Source organism: Protopterus annectens, chromosome 13.part0 (genome assembly GCF_019279795.1).
Source record: "Protopterus annectens isolate FY-2018-M chromosome 13.part0, PAN1.0, whole genome shotgun sequence".
Classification (NCBI taxonomy): Eukaryota; Metazoa; Chordata; order Ceratodontiformes; family Protopteridae; genus Protopterus; species Protopterus annectens.
In genome coordinates this window covers 619,291,383-619,312,968 of record NC_056747.1, presented here as the reverse complement: position 1 = coordinate 619,312,968, position 21,586 = coordinate 619,291,383, and the positions used below count along the sequence as shown (strand labels likewise).

General features: G+C 35.9%; 1 protein-coding gene across 1 annotated transcript in view; it reads left to right on the top strand.

Annotated features, from left to right (window-relative positions):
- DOC2B (double C2 domain beta) overlaps positions 1–21,586 on the top strand; it is a 2,257,420-nt gene that overhangs the window by 2,141,233 nt on the left and 94,601 nt on the right. The window contains exon 7 of the mRNA XM_044054285.1: positions 379–460. Coding sequence (XP_043910220.1) covers positions 379–460 — 82 coding nt within the window. The remainder of the gene's footprint in view (positions 1–378; positions 461–21,586) is intronic.

Here is a 21,586-nt window from a genome sequence, read left to right as displayed (position 1 = left end):
AAAACATGCAGTGTGTCAGTAACACTAGCATTATATATGAGATCATCTATGTGCTTTCATGTGACTCAAGACCTAGACTATTTGCCATTATTCAGGATAGTTAGAATTAATGTACCTTAGGCATATGTAAACATAACAGTGGTAGCTAAACCCAAATAAATGTGAATATGAGTGCAGAATATCAGACAAGGGCTGAATAGATTTCTGGATACATGGGGCACAGAAAACTGTATGCTAGACAAAATAAATTAGTCTGTGTATATTTATTAATTATCGTGTTACTCATATGACAACAAAGTGGTAAAGAAATATCAGTATATATAAGGCATAAAAGCAGCGTTTAAATTGCCCTGTAAATAGAAGCTTGTTTTGTTTCAGCTACCTAAAACCTGATGTGGACAAAAAGTCAAAACACAAAACAGCTGTAAAGAAGAAAACACTTAATCCTGAATTTAATGAGGTAAGTTTTTTATATTGTGCTTTATCACTGATGTTGCACATCTGTTAACTCTCACAGTCTATGTATGAAAGTCTGAATTACCTATATACAATGGTGTTTGTTATGTAGCCTGCCTGCTCTTGTACATCCCTGATGTGCACATCAAAGGACCAACGTGTTTTTAAGATATGAATGGAGGCAAGCAGTTCTTTTCTACTCAATGTTTCATCCACTTTTGCATTTACAAGTATGATAACCACAGGGATACGTTCATGTTTTATGCTGTCTACAGCAGCTTTAAACATTGTTAAATAGTAACAAGATACAGCCTTAAAAATCCAACACATTCTTTAGGCACATTTTCTCATAATACATTTGGCTGTGATGGGAGAAAAGCATTAATCTACTATACAGTATGAAAAAAAAAGGAAAACCAGGAAAGGGTAGGAGGAGAGGAGAGATGAGAAGGGAAGATAAGAGAAGAAGGAGAGATGTGGGTAAGGTGCGCAGAGTTCCTTGGGGTATCTGAGGAAGTGAGGTCTGCAGAACAATGGGAAAGCCTGAGGACATGAAATGGAAGTCTAAGATGGTAGTAGGTTGGCTACTTAGGAGAAGAAAGTCAAAGACTGCCATGGTGGAGACTGTAGCAGGCCAGGAGACAGGATGGGGTGGAAATAGGTACGGTAGATTCAGGCAGAGGAAAGGAAGACATAAACAGGATAATCACAGGAGTGCAAGCAAGTGAGGTAAACGTCAGAATGATGGTGGGCAGAAGGAACACAGGAGATGCAGGAAACAAAGAAGGAGAAGAAGGGAGAAAGTGGAAGAGCAAGCCAGGAAAGGGATACCAAGAAGAAGGAACCAAACTGGGCAAATAGAAGAATGTGACTGTGTTGAGAGAAGAAGGATAGGAACCACCAGTGAGATAGCAATACAGAATTCAGCAAACAAGGGCATTCATCTAGAGTGGAGAAAGGAGAAAAAGTGAAACAGAACAGGTTGTCAAGATGAAGAGGGGTATGGGGAGTCAGAAGATAGGTACTCACATTACAGAAGGTGAGAGTCAGCAAGGAATATATTGTCATTCATCTAAGCCAAATACTGTGACAGTTGACTGACTTGTAGGTTATTGGTAAAATGCAAGTAACCAACACCTACTAATGCCAGCAAGTGACAAGACACAACAATGTTAACCATATACAAAACCAAACTGGTGAGCAGTCAAGTCAAACTATTACATTGACTCAAGCATTATTCCCAGGATCTAAAATTTCCACCTAATAGGAAAAACTAGGAAGATCATCATAATATAAGTAGTACAAACCATGTGTCTTCATTTGCAAGTTCTGGTAACTTGGTGGGCAGCTTTGGTTAAAACTGCGTAAGTACTGTGGTATTGCTTAAAAGGCTAAATTATAATGGTGACTTCTATAGCTGGCATGGCCATCAGCCTCTCTCCTTTTCAGTTTTAAGTCATTAGTTGTTTTTTTTTTTGCTTTTTTGTTTTTGTGAAAGAGACCAGTGTTTAGAATATCATGTATTCTTTGTAGTTAATTTCTAAATGTACTTACCATGTTTTATGAAGTTTTAAGTTAGTCACTGCTTGAGTTCTGTCATTTCTGAACATTGTTTTAGCATAAAACTATGTTTGGGGGGACAGTTTAATGTTTTGCTGCCATTACAACCAGGCATATAAAGCTTCATGCACTACAAATAATTATGATTTCATCGATCATAACTCTTTATTATTTGTTCTTGATATGGATGCCAAGAAATTCACCTCTCGAGCTTCATGTGAAGGAGCATACCCCCCCCCAATATGCTTCCTCTGTGGGTTAAACATTCTGATTATATATCTTCCTTCAAATTAACTTGGATAACTGGATTAGTACTTTCAAATTTAAACCAGGCTTAATAGGTCTCTCCCTTCTTGAGAAAGGAGTTAAAGCCAGAGGGTGGGTAATTGGCAAGGCATACAGGGTTATTAAACTAAAATAGCCTTGAAACTCCCATTAATCATATGAAAAAGCATATATGCTGTCTTGATGATACTGGAGCAAGGCAACTGCAAGTTCATTTAGTGTTCCTAAACCTGTAGAGACGATTTTAAATGGGTAACAGTCAGCTCAATATTTCTAGTATGGAGAAAATGTGACGGGTTTGCCTGCACTACAGCTTAATGGGGGTGTCAGGCACAATGGTCAAGGTAAGTGCTCATACATACATGCTCAAATATGTGAGCGCAAGAGCACATCATATGCAGCCTATTCGATTATCATGGCTGACAAGCAAATGAGGCTACAGATACAACAGTCACTGAACACTGACACATCAGCATTCTGTCTGTAGATCATAATCCTTAGGTTGCACATTTGAACAGCAGGCACATTACAATGTATAGAACTAGATCTGTCTGTGATGAATTTATATAATGTTAGCTACAGACTGTACAGTGACTATAGTTCATAAAGTAGAAAGTATTCAAGGCTAGAGAAAACTAAAATTTTTTATTACTGGCTTACTAACACCGATGCCTGTTAATCAAAAAAGCAATGGGCCTGCCACATGTGCATAGCTGCACAAGAAAGCAGTCATTTGATGTTGTGACAATAATAGGGGCAAGCCTCTATATCACAACCCACTGTATGTTTTCATGGCAGTTAGCACATACAATTAAGGCTGTTAATTGTTAAAGACACACTTCCTGTGTTTTGGGGTTTGATTCTTGCAGCCTCCAGTTGCCTAATGTGTAAGCGACAAGACTATCAACAAAGGTCCATGTGGATCAGTGCAATATCTGGTTAAAAAATATAACTAAAATAAGTCCCTTAGGGGATGGGGGTTGGTATAATTGTTAAGGTGTTTACTTTACAGGCACAATTGTGTTTGATTCTCAACTTTGGAAGGGAAATTGGTTAAGCTTAGAATGACCCACAAGGGTGGATAGGCTAGTACTTGCCTCTGAAGCTAAGGAAACATCTGCAGTTCAAGAGGCATGTAGTTTGCATGCAGTAATACATTTCCTGTTTAGAATACTAATTTTAATGCAGTGCACAGTGTATCCCCATAAAGAAATGTCATCAATCATTTTTTAAGATGATATCAATAGCAGGCATTCTTATTAAATTTTATTCAGCTGCATAAAACAAAGTGTAATTAAGTTTAGTGTATATCTATAGTTGTGCTGAAAGAAGATAAAGAACATTTTGCGCTTTGTACAGTCTTGGCCACCGACTGTAGAGAACCATTTACATAATCTCCCAAAGTGCATAACAAGAATTATTCATGAAATTGCTAAATGGGGAGCTGCTTATCCACTAGGCATTCTTCATAGCAGCAGCTATAGGGCATTCTGTAAAGTGAGGACATTATTTGGTATAAGGGCCTACCAGGACTGAGTTAAGATGTGCAGCTGTAATCTATGTTTAATACCTTTTTAGAAGTAGTACTCATCAAAAGTACAAAGCTTCAATGCTTTTCACATAACATAAAATAATACTGCGTTAAGTATAAGTGAGAGTATACACTAAGGTGATGTAGATTAAGTGTAAGTGAAAGTATACACTAAGGTGATATAAATGTGAGAGTATACACTAAGGTGATGTAGGTTACGTATAATTGAGAGTATACACTAAGGTGATATAAACGTGAGAGTATACACTAAGGTGATGTAGGTTAAGTGTAAGTGAGAGTATACACTAAGGTGATGTAGATTAAGTGTAAGTGAGAGTGTACACTAAGGTGATATAAACGTGAGAGTATACACTAAGGTGATGTAGGTTACGTATGATTGAGAGTATACACTAAGGTGATATAAACATGAGAGTATACACTAAGGTGATGTATGTTAAGTGTAAGTGAGAGTATACACTAAGGTGATATAAACGTGAGAGTATACACTAAGGTGATGTAGGTTATGTATAACGGAGAGTATACACTAAGGTGATATAAACATGAGAGTATACACTAAGGTGATGTAGGTTATGTATAACTGAGAGTATACACTAAGGTGATGTAAACGTGAGAGTATACACTAAGGTGATGTAGGTTAAGTATAAGTGACAGTATACACTAAGGTGTTGTTGGTTATGTATAAGTGAGAGTATACACTAAGGTGATGCAAGTTAAGTATAAGGGAAAGTATACACTAAGGTGATGTAGGTTAAGTATAGGTTCATAGGTTGGTACTAGGCTATCGGCCCTAGGGCCTATACAAGCCTAGCCAAACAATTTGCCGGATATTTCTTCCCACAATATTTACTTCCCTGGACCCCTGTCTAGCAGGGCAACTGACGTGATCTCCCATCCAATCCTCAAGGTTCCTTTTGAAGAGGGACAAGGAGGCGCTCTGCTTGACATGTATGGGCAGTCTATTCCAGAGTATGGGGAGTCTCTGGGTCAGGATCCTATCCCTCCAGCATGTTTTGTTCATTGTGATGACAAGGTTTAGATCCCTGGAGCTTGTGGCTCTGAGGGATTGGGATTTCTTTAAGTGGAGCATGTCAGGGTTTGACATGGCCTTGTATGCTAAGCAGAGATCACCTCTGAGTAGACGATATGCCACAGATTATAACTGGAGTTTTTTTTAGACAGTCAGCATAGGGCATCTGCTTTAGGCCTGTGATTATTTTAGTGAGGTATTTCTGCAGCCTTTCCAACTGTTGCAGATGCCTTGTGAGGTACATACCAAATTGGGCGTTGTACTCTATAATGGGTCTAATGAGGGAGGAGTACAGTGGAACAATGACCTCCTTTTTTCTGGATGAAAAGCCCTTAGTGATGAGGTGTGTCACATTGAAGGATTTCCTGACTGTTGTGGCGATGTGGTTATCGAAGGTGAGACCACTGTCCACCTGTCTCCCTAAGTCTCTCATCACACTTTCGGTGTTTAGTGTACGGCCACCTATGTGGTAATTCATGGGTACATGGTTTTTCCCAAAGGGAATAACTATACATTTCATTGCATTAAGCTTGAGCCCATGGATCTGGCACCAAGCATCTGTTTCTGTAAGGCCCTTTTGTAGAATATATATATATATATATATATATATATATATATATATATATATATACACACGTATGTGAGAGTATACACTAAGGTGATCTAAAAGTGAGAGTATATGCTATGGTGATGTAGGTTAAGTATAAGTTAAGTATAAGTGAGAGTATACACTAAGGCGATGTAGGTTAAGTATAAGTGAGAGTATACACTAAGGTGATGTAGGTTCAATATAGGTGAGAGTATGCACTAGGGTAATGTAGGTTAAGTATAAGTGAGAGTATAAACTAAGGTATATTAAGGTGATGTAGGTTAAGTATAACTGAGAGTATACACTAAGGTGATGTAAGTTAAATATAAATGAGAGTATACACTAAGGTAATGTAGGTTACATATAAATGAGAGTATACACTAAAGTACACTAAAGTGATGCAAGTTAAATATAAGTGAAAATATACACTAAGGTGATGTAGGCTAAGTATAAGTGAGAGTATACACTAAGGTGATGTTGGTTAACTATAAGTTAGAGTACACACTAAGGTATTGTAGGTTAAGTAACAGCGAGAGTATACACACACTAAGGTAATGTAGGTTAAGTATAAGTGAGAGTATACGCACACTAAGGTAATGTAGGTTACGTATAAGTGAGAGTATACATTAAGGTGACATCGGTTAAGTATAAGTGAGAGTATACACTAAGTTGGCATAGGTTAAGTATAAATGAGAGTGTACACTAAGGTGATGTAGGTTAAGTATAAGTGAGAGTATACACTAAGGTTAAGTATAAGTGAGAGTATACACTAAGGTGATGTAGGTTAAGTATAAGTGAGAGTATACACTAAAGTAATATAGATTATGTATAAGTGAGAGTATACACTAAGGTAATATAGAATAAGTATAAGTGAGATTATACACTAAGGTACACTAAGGCGATGCAAGTTAAGTATAAGTGAGAGTATACACTAATGTGATGTAGGTTAAGTATAAGTGAGAGTATACACTAAGGTGATGTAAGTTAAGTGAGAGTATAAACTAAGGTGATATAAAAGTGAGAGTATACACTAAGGTGATGGAGGTTAAGTATAAGTGAGAGTATGCACTAAGGTACACTAAGGTGATGCAAGTTAAGTATACTAAGGTACACTAAGGTGATGCAAGTTAAGTATAAGTGACAGTATGCATTAAGGTGATATAAAATTGAGAGTATAGAGTAAGGTGATGTAGGTAAAGTATAAATGAGAGTATACACTAAGGTGATGCAGGTTAAATATAAGTGAGAGTATGCGCTAAGGTGATATAAAAGTGAGAGTATACAGTAAGGTGATGTAGGTTAAGTATAAGTGAGAGTATACAGTAAGATGGTGTAGGCTAAGTATAAGTGAGAGTATACAGTAAGGTGATGAAGGTTAACTATAAGTGGGAGTATGCGCTAAGGTGATGTAAAAGTGAGAGTATACACTAAGGTGATGTAAAAGTGAGAGTATACACATGTGATATAGGTTACGTATAAGTGAAAGTATAAACTAAAGTGATAAAGGTTAAATGAGAGTATGCACTAAAAGTATACACTAAGGTGATATAGGTAAAGTATAAGTGAGAGTATACACTAAGGTGATGCAGGTTAAGTATAAGTGAGAGTATGCACTGTTTCATGTATATATATATATATATATATATATATCTATATATATATATATATATATATATATATATATATATATATATATATATATATATATATATATATACACACACACTCATATATATATATATATATATATATATATATATATATATACACATATATATATAATAACAATTATAATATCTATTACAGTATCAAGGGTGTGGAAAAAATTCCAAAATGTTGAAAGATAATGTATTTACACTACATACATAATATGTTATGTTAAACAAATTCCTCACATAGGGACGGAGTTATAACTTTGCCGCCCTTAGTTTGAGAACAGGGGCTATACTAATGTTCTCATTTAACCCTGGGTCACTATTGGCCTCCAGGCTAATTTGCCAAACAACTCTCTGTATTCAAGCCTTGTTTCGCAGGGTCCACCCCTCACATCTATTGCCATGTTCTCAATGACAAAAAAATTAATTTTTGCTCCATTGCAAACCTTGGTATGTTGATAGTATAATAGATATTATAATGTTTATTATATCTTTTTTATTATATATTCTTAATTTTTACATACACAGTGGTATTTTACGTAGGCAATAGACAATAGAATGAAACATTGTTTTAATATTAGGTTCTTGTACTGTCAGCAATGGTCACTAGCTGGAGACCCTGATTCATTTTTGTTTTAAGTGGCACACATTGAAAGTTTATTAATGTGTTTATTATTCCTCTTCTGATTATTTAATTTTTGATTAATTTTTTTGTTTGTGCATTTACATTTGCACAGTAATTTTGAGTTGTTTATGATGTTTATAAGGGTTTTAATGTTTTTAGGACATTATATACATTTTATTGAATGGTTAATTAATTTATTAATAGAGGTATGTGATTGGTAGGGAAATTAAACAGCAAGTATTTATGGGAATTACAATGTGATGAACGATGTATCTGCTGAAGTCTGTTGAAATGAGGATGAAACGTATTGTGTTTGTCAGCGTTAACTGGAATAAAGCCGTTTTTCTTAAATTTCTGTTGGTTGCTCTTCAAGTGGTTGGTGCCTTGTTTTAATTATTTGGTTATTTGTTTTGTTGGCATACCAGTCTCCTTTGTGGATTTGTGGTATAAGTGAGAGGATACACTAAGGTGATATAGGTTAAATATAAGTGAGAGTATACACAAAGTGATGTAAAAGTGAGAGTGTACACTAAGGTGATGTAGGTTAAGTATAAGTGAGAGTATACACTTAGGTAATGTAGGTTACATATAACTGAGAGTATACACTAAGGTGATGCAAGTTAAGTATAACTGAGAGTATAGACTAAGGTGATGTAGCTTAAGTTTAAGTGAGAGTATATACTAAGGTACACTAAGGTGATGCAAGTTCAGTATAAGTGAGAGTACACACTAAGGTGGTGTAGATTAAGTATAAGTGACAGTATACACTAAGGTGTTGTAGGTTAAGTATAAGTGGGAGTATACACTAAGGTGACATAGGTTAAGTGTAAGTGAGAGTATACACTAAGGTGACGTAGGTTAAGTATAAGTGAGCGTATACACTAAGGTGATGCAGGTTAAGTATATACACTAAGGTGATATAGGTTACGTATAAGTGAGAGAATATACTAAGGTGATGTAGGTTAAGTATAAGTGAGATTATACACTAAGGTGACATAGGTTAAGTGTAAGTGAGAGTATACACTAAGGTGACGTAGGTTAAGTATAAGTGAGCGTATACACTAAGGTGATGCAGGTTAAGTATATACACTAAGGTGATATAGGTTACATATAAGTGAGAGAATATACTAAGGTGGTGTAGATTAAGTATAAGTGAGAGTATACACTAAGGTTAAGTATAAGTGAGAGTATACACTAAGGTGATGTAGGTTAAGTATAAGTGAGAGTATACACTAAAGTAATATAGATTATGTATAAGTGAGAGTATACACTAAGGTAATATAGAATAAGTATAAGTGAGATTATACACTAAGGTACACTAAGGCGATGCAAGTTAAGTATAAGTGAGAGTATACACTAATGTGATGTAGGTTAAGTATAAGTGAGAGTATACACTAAGGTGATGTAAGTTAAGTGAGAGTATAAACTAAGGTGATATAAAAGTGAGAGTATACACTAAGGTGATGGAGGTTAAGTATAAGTGAGAGTATGCACTAAGGTACACTAAGGTGATGCAAGTTAAGTATACTAAGGTACACTAAGGTGATGCAAGTTAAGTATAAGTGACAGTATGCATTAAGGTGATATAAAATTGAGAGTATAGAGTAAGGTGATGTAGGTAAAGTATAAATGAGAGTATACACTAAGGTGATGCAGGTTAAATATAAGTGAGAGTATGCACTAAGGTGATATAAAAGTGAGAGTATACAGTAAGGTGATGTAGGTTAAGTATAAGTGAGAGTATACAGTAAGATGGTGTAGGCTAAGTATAAGTGAGAGTATACAGTAAGGTGATGAAGGTTAACTATAAGTGGGAGTATGCGCTAAGGTGATGTAAAAGTGAGAGTATACACTAAGGTGATGTAAAAGTGAGAGTATACACATGTGATATAGGTTATGTATAAGTGAAAGTATAAACTAAAGTGATAAAGGTTAAATGAGAGTATGCACTAAAAGTATACACTAAGGTGATATAGGTAAAGTATAAGTGAGAGTATACACTAAGGTGATGCAGGTTAAGTATAAGTGAGAGTATGCACTGTTTCATGTATATATATATATATATATATATATATATATATATATATATGTATATATTTATATATATATATACATATCTATATATATATATATATATATATATATATATATATATATATATATATACACACACACACTCATATATATATATATATATATATATATATATATACACATATATATATAATAACAATTATAATATCTTTTACAGTATCAAGGGTGTGGAAAAAATTCCAAAATGTTGAAAGATAATGTATTTACACTACATACATAATATGTTATGTTAAACAAATTCCTCACATAGGGACGGAGTTATAACTTTGTCGCCCTTAGTTTGAGAACAGGGGCTATACTAATGTTCTCATTTAACCCTGGGTCACTATTGGCCTCCAGGCTAATTTGCCAAACAACTCTCTGTATTCAAGCCTTGTTTCGCAGGGTCCACCCCTCACATCTATTGCCATGTTCTCAATGACAAAAAAATTAATTTTTGCTCCATTGCAAACCTTGGTATGTTGATAGTATAATAGATATTATAATGTTTATTATATCTTTTTTATTATATATTCTTAATTTTTACATACACAGTGGTATTTTACGTAGGCAATAGACAATAGAATGAAACATTGTTTTAATATTAGGTTCTTGTACTGTCAGCAATGGTCACTAGCTGGAGACCCTGATTCATTTTTGTTTTAAGTGGCACACATTGAAAGTTTATTAATGTGTTTATTATTCCTCTTCTGATTATTTAATTTTTGATTAATTTTTTTGTTTGTGCATTTACATTTGCACAGTAATTTTGAGTTGTTTATGATGTTTATAAGGGTTTTAATGTTTTTAGGACATTATATACATTTTATTGAATGGTTAATTAATTTATTAATAGAGGTATGTGATTGGTAGGGAAATTAAACAGCAAGTATTTATGGGAATTACAATGTGATGAACGATGTATCTGCTGAAGTCTGTTGAAATGAGGATGAAACGTATTGTGTTTGTCAGCGTTAACTGGAATAAAGCCGTTTTTCTTAAATTTCTGTTGGTTGCTCTTCAAGTGGTTGGTGCCTTGTTTTAATTATTTGGTTATTTGTTTTGTTGGCATACCAGTCTCCTTTGTGGATTTGTGGTATAAGTGAGAGGATACACTAAGGTGATATAGGTTAAATATAAGTGAGAGTATACACAAAGTGATGTAAAAGTGAGAGTGTACACTAAGGTGATGTAGGTTAAGTATAAGTGAGAGTATACACTTAGGTAATGTAGGTTACATATAACTGAGAGTATACACTAAGGTGATGCAAGTTAAGTATAACTGAGAGTATAGACTAAGGTGATGTAGCTTAAGTTTAAGTGAGAGTATATACTAAGGTACACTAAGGTGATGCAAGTTCAGTATAAGTGAGAGTACACACTAAGGTGGTGTAGATTAAGTATAAGTGACAGTATACACTAAGGTGTTGTAGGTTAAGTATAAGTGGGAGTATACACTAAGGTGACATAGGTTAAGTGTAAGTGAGAGTATACACTAAGGTGACGTAGGTTAAGTATAAGTGAGCGTATACACTAAGGTGATGCAGGTTAAGTATATACACTAAGGTGATATAGGTTACGATAAGTGAGAGAATATACTAAGGTGATGTAGGTTAAGTATAAGTGAGATTATACACTAAGGTGACATAGGTTAAGTGTAAGTGAGAGTATACACTAAGGTGACGTAGGTTAAGTATAAGTGAGCGATACACTAAGGTGATGCAGGTTAAGTATATACACTAAGGTGATATAGGTTACATATAAGTGAGAGAATATACTAAGGTGGTGTAGATTAAGTATAAGTGAGAGTATACACTAAGGTTAAGTATAAGTGAGAGTATACACTAAGGTGATGTAGGTTAAGTATAAGTGAGAGTATACACTAAAGTAATATAGATTATGTATAAGTGAGAGTATACACTAAGGTAATATAGAATAAGTATAAGTGAGATTATACACTAAGGTACACTAAGGCGATGCAAGTTAAGTATAAGTGAGAGTATACACTAATGTGATGTAGGTTAAGTATAAGTGAGAGTATACACTAAGGTGATGTAAGTTAAGTGAGAGTATAAACTAAGGTGATATAAAAGTGAGAGTATACACTAAGGTGATGGAGGTTAAGTATAAGTGAGAGTATGCACTAAGGTACACTAAGGTGATGCAAGTTAAGTATACTAAGGTACACTAAGGTGATGCAAGTTAAGTATAAGTGACAGTATGCATTAAGGTGATATAAAATTGAGAGTATAGAGTAAGGTGATGTAGGTAAAGTATAAATGAGAGTATACACTAAGGTGATGCAGGTTAAATATAAGTGAGAGTATGCACTAAGGTGATATAAAAGTGAGAGTATACAGTAAGGTGATGTAGGTTAAGTATAAGTGAGAGTATACAGTAAGATGGTGTAGGCTAAGTATAAGTGAGAGTATACAGTAAGGTGATGAAGGTTAACTATAAGTGGGAGTATGCGCTAAGGTGATGTAAAAGTGAGAGTATACACTAAGGTGATGTAAAAGTGAGAGTATACACATGTGATATAGGTTATGTATAAGTGAAAGTATAAACTAAAGTGATAAAGGTTAAATGAGAGTATGCACTAAAAGTATACACTAAGGTGATATAGGTAAAGTATAAGTGAGAGTATACACTAAGGTGATGCAGGTTAAGTATAAGTGAGAGTATGCACTGTTTCATGTATATATATATATATATATATATATATATATATATATATATATATATATGTATATATTTATATATATATATATATATATATATATATATATATATAAATAAATATATATATATATATACACACACACACTCATATATATATATATATATATACACATATATATATAATAACAATTATAATATCTTTTACAGTATCAAGGGTGTGGAAAAAATTCCAAAATGTTGAAAGATAATGTATTTACACTACATACATAATATGTTATGTTAAACAAATTCCTCACATAGGGACGGAGTTATAACTTTGCCGCCCTTAGTTTGAGAACAGGGGCTATACTAATGTTCTCATTTAACCCTGGGTCACTATTGGCCTCCAGGCTAATTTGCCAAACAACTCTCTGTATTCAAGCCTTGTTTGAGGGTCCACCCCTCACATCTATTGCCATGTTCTCAATGACAAAAAAATTAATTTTTGCTCCATTGCAAACCTTGGTATGTTGATAGTATAATAGATATTATAATGTTTATTATATCTTTTTTATTATATATTCTTAATTTTTACATACACAGTGGTATTTTACGTAGGCAATAGACAATAGAATGAAACATTGTTTTAATATTAGGTTCTTGTACTGTCAGCAATGGTCACTAGCTGGAGACCCTGATTCATTTTTGTTTTAAGTGGCACACATTGAAAGTTTATTAATGTGTTTATTATTCCTCTTCTGATTATTTAATTTTTGATTAATTTTTTTGTTTGTGCATTTACATTTGCACAGTAATTTTGAGTTGTTTATGATGTTTATAAGGGTTTTAATGTTTTTAGGACATTATATACATTTTATTGAATGGTTAATTAATTTATTAATAGAGGTATGTGATTGGTAGGGAAATTAAACAGCAAGTATTTATGGGAATTACAATGTGATGAACGATGTATCTGCTGAAGTCTGTTGAAATGAGGATGAAACGTATTGTGTTTGTCAGCGTTAACTGGAATAAAGCCGTTTTTCTTAAATTTCTGTTGGTTGCTCTTCAAGTGGTTGGTGCCTTGTTTTAATTATTTGGTTATTTGTTTTGTTGGCATACCAGTCTCCTTTGTGGATTTGTGGTATAAGTGAGAGGATACACTAAGGTGATATAGGTTAAATATAAGTGAGAGTATACACAAAGTGATGTAAAAGTGAGAGTGTACACTAAGGTGATGTAGGTTAAGTATAAGTGAGAGTATACACTTAGGTAATGTAGGTTACATATAACTGAGAGTATACACTAAGGTGATGCAAGTTAAGTATAACTGAGAGTATAGACTAAGGTGATGTAGCTTAAGTTTAAGTGAGAGTATATACTAAGGTACACTAAGGTGATGCAAGTTCAGTATAAGTGAGAGTACACACTAAGGTGGTGTAGATTAAGTATAAGTGACAGTATACACTAAGGTGTTGTAGGTTAAGTATAAGTGGGAGTATACACTAAGGTGACATAGGTTAAGTGTAAGTGAGAGTATACACTAAGGTGACGTAGGTTAAGTATAAGTGAGCGTATACACTAAGGTGATGCAGGTTAAGTATATACACTAAGGTGATATAGGTTACGTATAAGTGAGAGAATATACTAAGGTGATGTAGGTTAAGTATAAGTGAGATTATACACTAAGGTGACATAGGTTAAGTGTAAGTGAGAGTATACACTAAGGTGACGTAGGTTAAGTATAAGTGAGCGTATACACTAAGGTGATGCAGGTTAAGTATATACACTAAGGTGATATAGGTTACATATAAGTGAGAGAATATACTAAGGTGGTGTAGATTAAGTATAAGTGACAGTATACACTAAGGTGTTGTAGGTTAAGTATAAGTGAGAGTATACACTAAGGTGACATAGGTTAAGTGTAAGTGAGAGTATACACTAAGGTGACGTAGGTTAAGTATAAGTGAGCGTATACACTAAGGTGATGCAGGTTAAGTATACAAACTAAGGTGATATAGATTACGTATAAGTGAGAGAATATACTAAGGTGATGTAGGTTAAGTATAAGTGAGATTATACACTAAGGTGACATAGGTTAAGTGTAAGTGAGAGTATACACTAAGGTGACGTAGGTTAAGTATAAGTGAGAGTATACACTAAGGTGATGCAGGTTAAGTATAAGTGATAGTATACACTAAGGTTAAGTACAAGTGAGAGTATACATTAAGGTGACATAGGTTAAGTGTAAGTGAGAGTATACACTAAGGTGACGTAGGTTAAGTATAAGTGAGAGTATACACTAAGGTGATGCAGGTTAAGTATAAGTGAGAGTATACACTAAGGTTAAGTACAAGTGAGAGTATACACTAAGGTTAAATACAAGTGAAAGTATACACTAAGGTGATGTAGGGCCACTGTATACAGTCTAGTTTACTAGGAATTGTGGAGGAGGCTCATGTGTGCATGACCACACATGAATGTGATTCTCCTCCATGACTCGTGTTAATATCCAGACCTCATACAGACAACAGTATGCAAAACATTTGCATGCCACTGAGTGCAATGTTTATCAATAACCTGTGCCTCTTTATCTGCATTCACTCTAGGGTGAGATAGAATGATGATTTACCACTTTTGAATAAGATGTTTTATACAGGAAAGGTCCTGTCTGAATGAATATCCTTTATTTATTTATTTATTTGACATTTGTTTACTAGGAAAGTCTGACTGGGATAATATCCCATTTTCAGCAAAAACCTGTGGAAAAAAGCTCCACTTTGACATAACATGGCTACAATTAAATAAAGATATGTGTGTTCAGGAGCAACAATTCCTTTAGATTGTAAAAAAAAAAAAACCTACCAGGGAATTGAACATACCAGACATTGTTTATGTTCCTAAAGAAATCACTGTTACTTAATGTAAAGTTTTACTACCATCAATGTGCAGTTATCGTGGAGTTATAAAAGTTAATTTGTTGTTAGATAATTCTGCCAAACTGAAATCTAAACCAATGCACAGAAGATTAATAACAGATTATATGGAAGCAAAACAGTGGAATGATGTGTTCAGTGATAAAAGTGCAAAAGGAATGTGGAAAGTTTTGAAAGAGAAATTGTTTGAATGCAAAAAGAAAAAATGTTTAACATCAGAATCTAGGATATATTTCCATAAGAACAAGATACTTGATTAAGGTGAGAGACAAAAAATATAAGAAATGGAAAGCAGGTCAAACTACAGCTTTGAAAACTGAAACAAATAAGCTGGATAAATAAATTATGCTTAGTGTGAAACAAAATCAAGAATAATTTGAAGGTCGGCTCCTTACATGTCATCTCTGTGTTCACATGGGTTTCCTCCAGGTGCTTTGGTTTCCTCCCACATTCCAAAGACTTGCAGTAGGTGGATTGGGCGCGCTAAATTGACCATAGGTACAAAATCCTATGGAAAAAAGTTTGGGTCCACAAAGGGGGGTGATAAGTTGTCCTAGTGGCATCCATTTAATCTCAGATACTGAAATCAAATTAGATTACATTGTAAAAGAACTATGCAAACTTGATCCAAACAAAGCACAGGCAGGAGATGGCACTAGCAATAATGACCTGAGAACACTTCAGCAAGAACTTACAGTGCCATTATGTCTATTATTTACTAGCTCATACAAATACACGGAGATTCCTCAAGATAGGCGACATGCAGTTATTAGGATGCCTATCAAGTAATTGAACAGACAAATTGTCGAATGTCATAGGGTCGAAACCATATCATTGACAATTCAGACCGTCGAAACAAACTCAAAACAAAGACAACACCCACATACACAACAAATTGCTTTTGCAGGGGGGCAAGTCTACCTAAGCACCCCACACACCCTGCTAATTATACATACAAATTCTGAGATTGCAGTACAGTGGGGAAAAAGGCAAATTTCCTGATAGCTACTGTAACATGAGCTCAGTCAGAATGGTTCAATGGACTGAATCGTCGATAATATGGGTTCCAAAATATGACGTTCTACAGTTTATCCATTGGATTATTTGATAGGAGTCCCAGTTATTAAACCTTTCTTTAAGAGAGAGGGGAGTAGGACAAACCCTGAGTCATACAGACCCTTAAGTTTACTTTCATGTTATGGAAAAATAAAGGAGAAAATAATATTGGATAAGTTATTGTCAGAATTGGAAAGGATGGGACTTGAAACCATATATCAGAATGCAGATGTCAAAAATAAATCTATTACCATCTAATAGATTTAACTTCAGCATTTGACAGGGTCATGCACAAAACACTGAACAAAAAATAAGAACAACTAGGTATTGATGGACTCTTGATAAGATGGATAACTGCATGGCAAAATACATGGCATTACAAATAGGACATGGCAAGTATCATACAGCAATTGGACAGGTGAAATTCTTGGTTACAGTCTGGGTGTCCACATGCCTCTGTCCTAGCCCCATACTTGTTTAGATTGTATCTTTCAAATAAATCTTTTTCAACTGAGGTTTTCTACAGTCTATATGCAGATGACTTGAAACTGGGTAAACTGATTACATGTGTTACAAATTGGGCGTGTCTGCAAAATAACTTGACTAAATAGATCATTTGGGCATAGGAGAATAATATGCTGATAAATACATCAAAAACTAAGCATATGATATTTGGTAAACATAAACTGAAAGGTGAATATTTAATATATCACACAATGATAGAAATTGGGTAGATACATCTGGGTATATGGGTAGAGCCATCTTTAAGTTTTTCTAATCATATAAACCAATTTGTTAATGATAATTATAGAATTATAAGTTATATAAAAAGATTTATAAAGTCTATGAAATCAGAAATGGTGAAGTCATTGTCTGTTAGTTACATTACACCCAAATATGAGTATGGAATAAAAATATGGAAACCTTATAAGAAAACAAGCATAGGAACTGGAAAGAGTACAGCAGAACTATATCAAGGGCATCCAAGGATGTGAAAATTTAAGTTATTATGAAAGACTAAAATATCTAAATATGTACAGTGTCTCATACACTTATTTAAGAAAGACCTTATTCAGGTATATAGGGCATTTACAGACATGTACCTCTGGGAATGTTTGGGGTTATCAAAAAGTACTAGAGAATTCCTAGAAGATTCTATAGAAATTAGAAGAGCACTAATTGGTTGTCTGAGCGAGCAGGTAATGCATGGAACAGACTACCAAATTACATTAAAGTAAGAACTAGTTTAGATATCTTTAGGAACACCCTGGACACTTATTAACTTATTATGAGAACAACTGTTTTGGTACATTGGTCGATAGAAGGGCATTAATGCCTGCGCTTGAAATATTTGTATCTATGTATGCATGACTTCTTCCTGTGAAGGAGTGGGGGTTTTACTATATGGCTGTGGTTGATGCTAAGGAGAATATCTCAAAGTTAGGGGTAGCCTGTGTCATACACAGTTTCCAACTGCAATGTATTTGTGATGCCACTACATGGCAGTTTTATGTGGCCACTATACTGGCTTGTTTTCCAAGGACTACTAGTCCACCCCTAACAGGGATGATATGCAACTGAGAGACTTAAGGCTGTACAGGGTTTGCACATGAAGTATCCTGCTGATGGTGAAAGCCATAGCCTTCCTGAAAATACATGCTGGAGCATGCAATATAGCCCCATTCAGATAAGGAGAATGTACCCCACCAAGGCCCCCTACATGGGCTCCCTGATACCTGCTTCCAGCCCTGACCTCAAACAAACCTGCAGTGAGTGCAGAAATTGTGGCCCTGGTCATCATCTGCATGGTAGTGGACATAGAAGTGCTATGTGGCACCAGAGCTATCAGGAGACCATTCATAATATTGTTCCTGGTGTGTATGCCCTCACAGTTAACACACAGCACAGCAATGAAGACCATACTGGACTAGGTTGCAGCAGATTGTGTCTGAATGACACTGTTTCACATCTGCTGGTTGATCCCAAGTGCTGCCTACATATCAGGGCAACATGTGACACATGATGGCATCAGGCACCTCTGAGAGGATGTAGAATGGTGGATATACCCACATCAGATACAATCTGTAAGTCTACTGCCACAGCCCTAGAGGAAGCATCACTGGTGACAGGCACCACTGGGGATTCCCAACCCTAATGGAGATTATGAGTAAACATGGCAATGCAGCCACATCTTGCAGTGAGGGTTAGCCCATACTTTCAGTCTGCACTAAGATTACATCCACACCCAACATAATGACAAGCAATGCTTTTGTGCCATCACATTATTTTGTGCCATTGAATCCCCAAATGATGTGGATACTCTACAAAAGGGCCTTACAGAAACAGATGCTTGGTGCCAGAGCCATGGGCTCAAGCACAATGCCAAGAAATGTATTGTTATCCCCTTTGGGAAAAAACATGTACCCATGAATTACCATATAGGTGGCAGTACACTAAACACAGAAAGTGTGATAAGAGACTTAGGGACACAGGTGGACAGTGGTCTCACCTTCAATAACCACATCACCACAACAGTCAGGAAATCCTTCTATGTGGCACACCTCATCACGAAGGGCTTTTCATCCAGAAAAAAGGAGGTCATTGTCCCACTGTACTCATCCCTCATTAGACCCATTATAGAATACAACGCCCCATTTGGTATGTACCTCTCAAGACATCTGCAACAACTGGAAAGGCCTCAGAAATACCTCACTAAAAGAATCACAGGCCTAAAGCAGATGCCCTATGCTGACCGCCTTAAAAACTCCAGCTATACTCTGTCGCATATCATCTACTCAGAGGCGATCTCTGCTTAACATACAAGGCCATGTCAAACCCAGAGCTGTTGGACATGCTACACTTAAAGAAATCCCAATCCCTCAGAGCTACACACTCCAGGGATCTAAACCTTGTCATCACAATAAACAAAACATGCTGGAGGGATAGGTTCCTGACCCAGAGACTCCCCAGACTCTGGAATAGATTGCCCATACATGTAAAGCAGAGTGCCTCTTTGGACCTCTTCAAAAGGAACCTTGACGATTGGATGGGAGAAAGGAAATTCACCCCAGGGATCACGTCAGTCACCCTGCTAGACAGGGGTCCAGGAAAGTAAATAATGTGGGAAGAAATAGCCAGGGAATTGTTATGGCTAGGCTTGTATAGGCCCTAGGGCTGATAGCCTAGTACCAACCTATGAACCTATGACTGACTCAGGTTTTGTTGTTTCATTGTCATCATCAGCCCTAGCACAGATGCCAACATCAGGCTGTTGTTGTGCCCCAGTATCTGCAGGTGTCACCATATCAGCTATGTGCCATTTGAATACACAACAAAATACATACTGGTATGAGCATACACATGCCACAGCCATGTACATGTATGCATGCTAATTGTGTACATGCATAATGTACAGTACAAACCTAACTTACCTCTGCCACCATTCTGAAATGGCTGGATACCTGATTTACCTAAAACAATACATAGCCATCAGTTTCTACGGTCGGCCTATAGTATCTGTGTTTAGTGTTACCATACAGAGATCTGGTATAAGAGATGCTAACTTTGGCATCATCCACTGAGGCAGATGTGATTGGGTCCATCCTGATGTCAGTGTAATATCCTCCAGGGATAATCCTAGAACCAGTGTTTCCTTACAGTGACAGCAAAAAACTGCTTTAGCTTTGTCAGCCTGTTGCTCCCAAATGTCCAAACCCTGTGGCTAACTTCTTAGCTGCTATGCCATGTATATTTGCCTTGTTATGGCATTGCATGTCAGTAATTTACCTACAATATTGCTGCATTGTATGTATGACTGCATCCCCCTATGGCATTTATGTCATGGGCCATTATCTGTCAGACCACATAAAGGCTGATCAGCATCCTTCTCCCTTACAGGTGCTGTCCATGTGCCCTTAGTGTTTATGGCAGGGCATCATTTTCATCAGGGCTGAAACTGCCCATCTTCTGCTGTCTACCTTGTCCTCCAGGCATGCATATACATATGAACATATGACACAGAGCTATATACATTACTGGGATAGGTGTAATGACAGCTACAGGCAAAGGGTAAATGCACTTATGCCATACTGTAGTTGAATGGAGAACTATGGTGGTATGACATACAATTGCAAGGATAGATGCAAAAAACATACAGAATATACGTGTAACTTTGGTAAGAGCCACTGCTATTACTGTACTGTACTGTGGTATAGTGACAGGCAGGAGAATGTGTGTGTAGGGAATACAACTGCTGTACTCACTACCATATAGCAACACATACCTTGGACACGTCATAACAGTGGTGTACAGGTAAACAAGCATTTACAGAGAGTGGTTATTCTAATATTGCAGGCTACCCTCTTGCTAGTATCTTCTACAAACATGAGACACATGCAGGTGCACATATTCCTGTTCCTATCCTTTTGTATAGTATAATTAATTTTGTAAAGTAAAAGGGTGTACACCTTTAAGATTAGAGAAAACCAAGCGTAGTGCAAACTTTCAGAGTACTGTGTGCCTCTTACTGCTTTTAAAATACAAATAATGTTGCTGTTCCTCCAAATAATGCAGCCCAATTATGGGGTGTAAATTCTCATATCTGTGTGGCAGTACAGGTTTATACCTATTTGCACAGTATGTTGGCAGGTTATATTGGATGCCATGTAGGCCTATGAATTGTATTTTTCTTGGTGCACCAGCAGCATAAGATGCAGCCTACTGCATATACTTGCCTCTAGCATCTCATGACCACAAGCTAATGTTGGGGAACTGCATGTCACACTACATTATGAGCAGAAAAGGCATGAATTACAGACTACCATCTTATTCTATGAAAAACTGACAGCATTTTCAGAGGACACTTGGGAGTATGCCAGCTTCTGCTAGTGCACATCAGACAACACCTACATGGTGTGTAAAAGAGGGCAAGATAATGCTTTACTTCTTTCATGGCCATTTCAAGGAGCACCTGCTGGGCCCTACCATGGTGCATTTCAGAAGGTGAATACCTAATATGACTTATCTGCAGAGATGTCCTCCTCCAGTGGTATTAAGTAGGATTGGGGAACAATGCATACATTGCTTTTTTAACTTGCAGTGCACAAACCCTG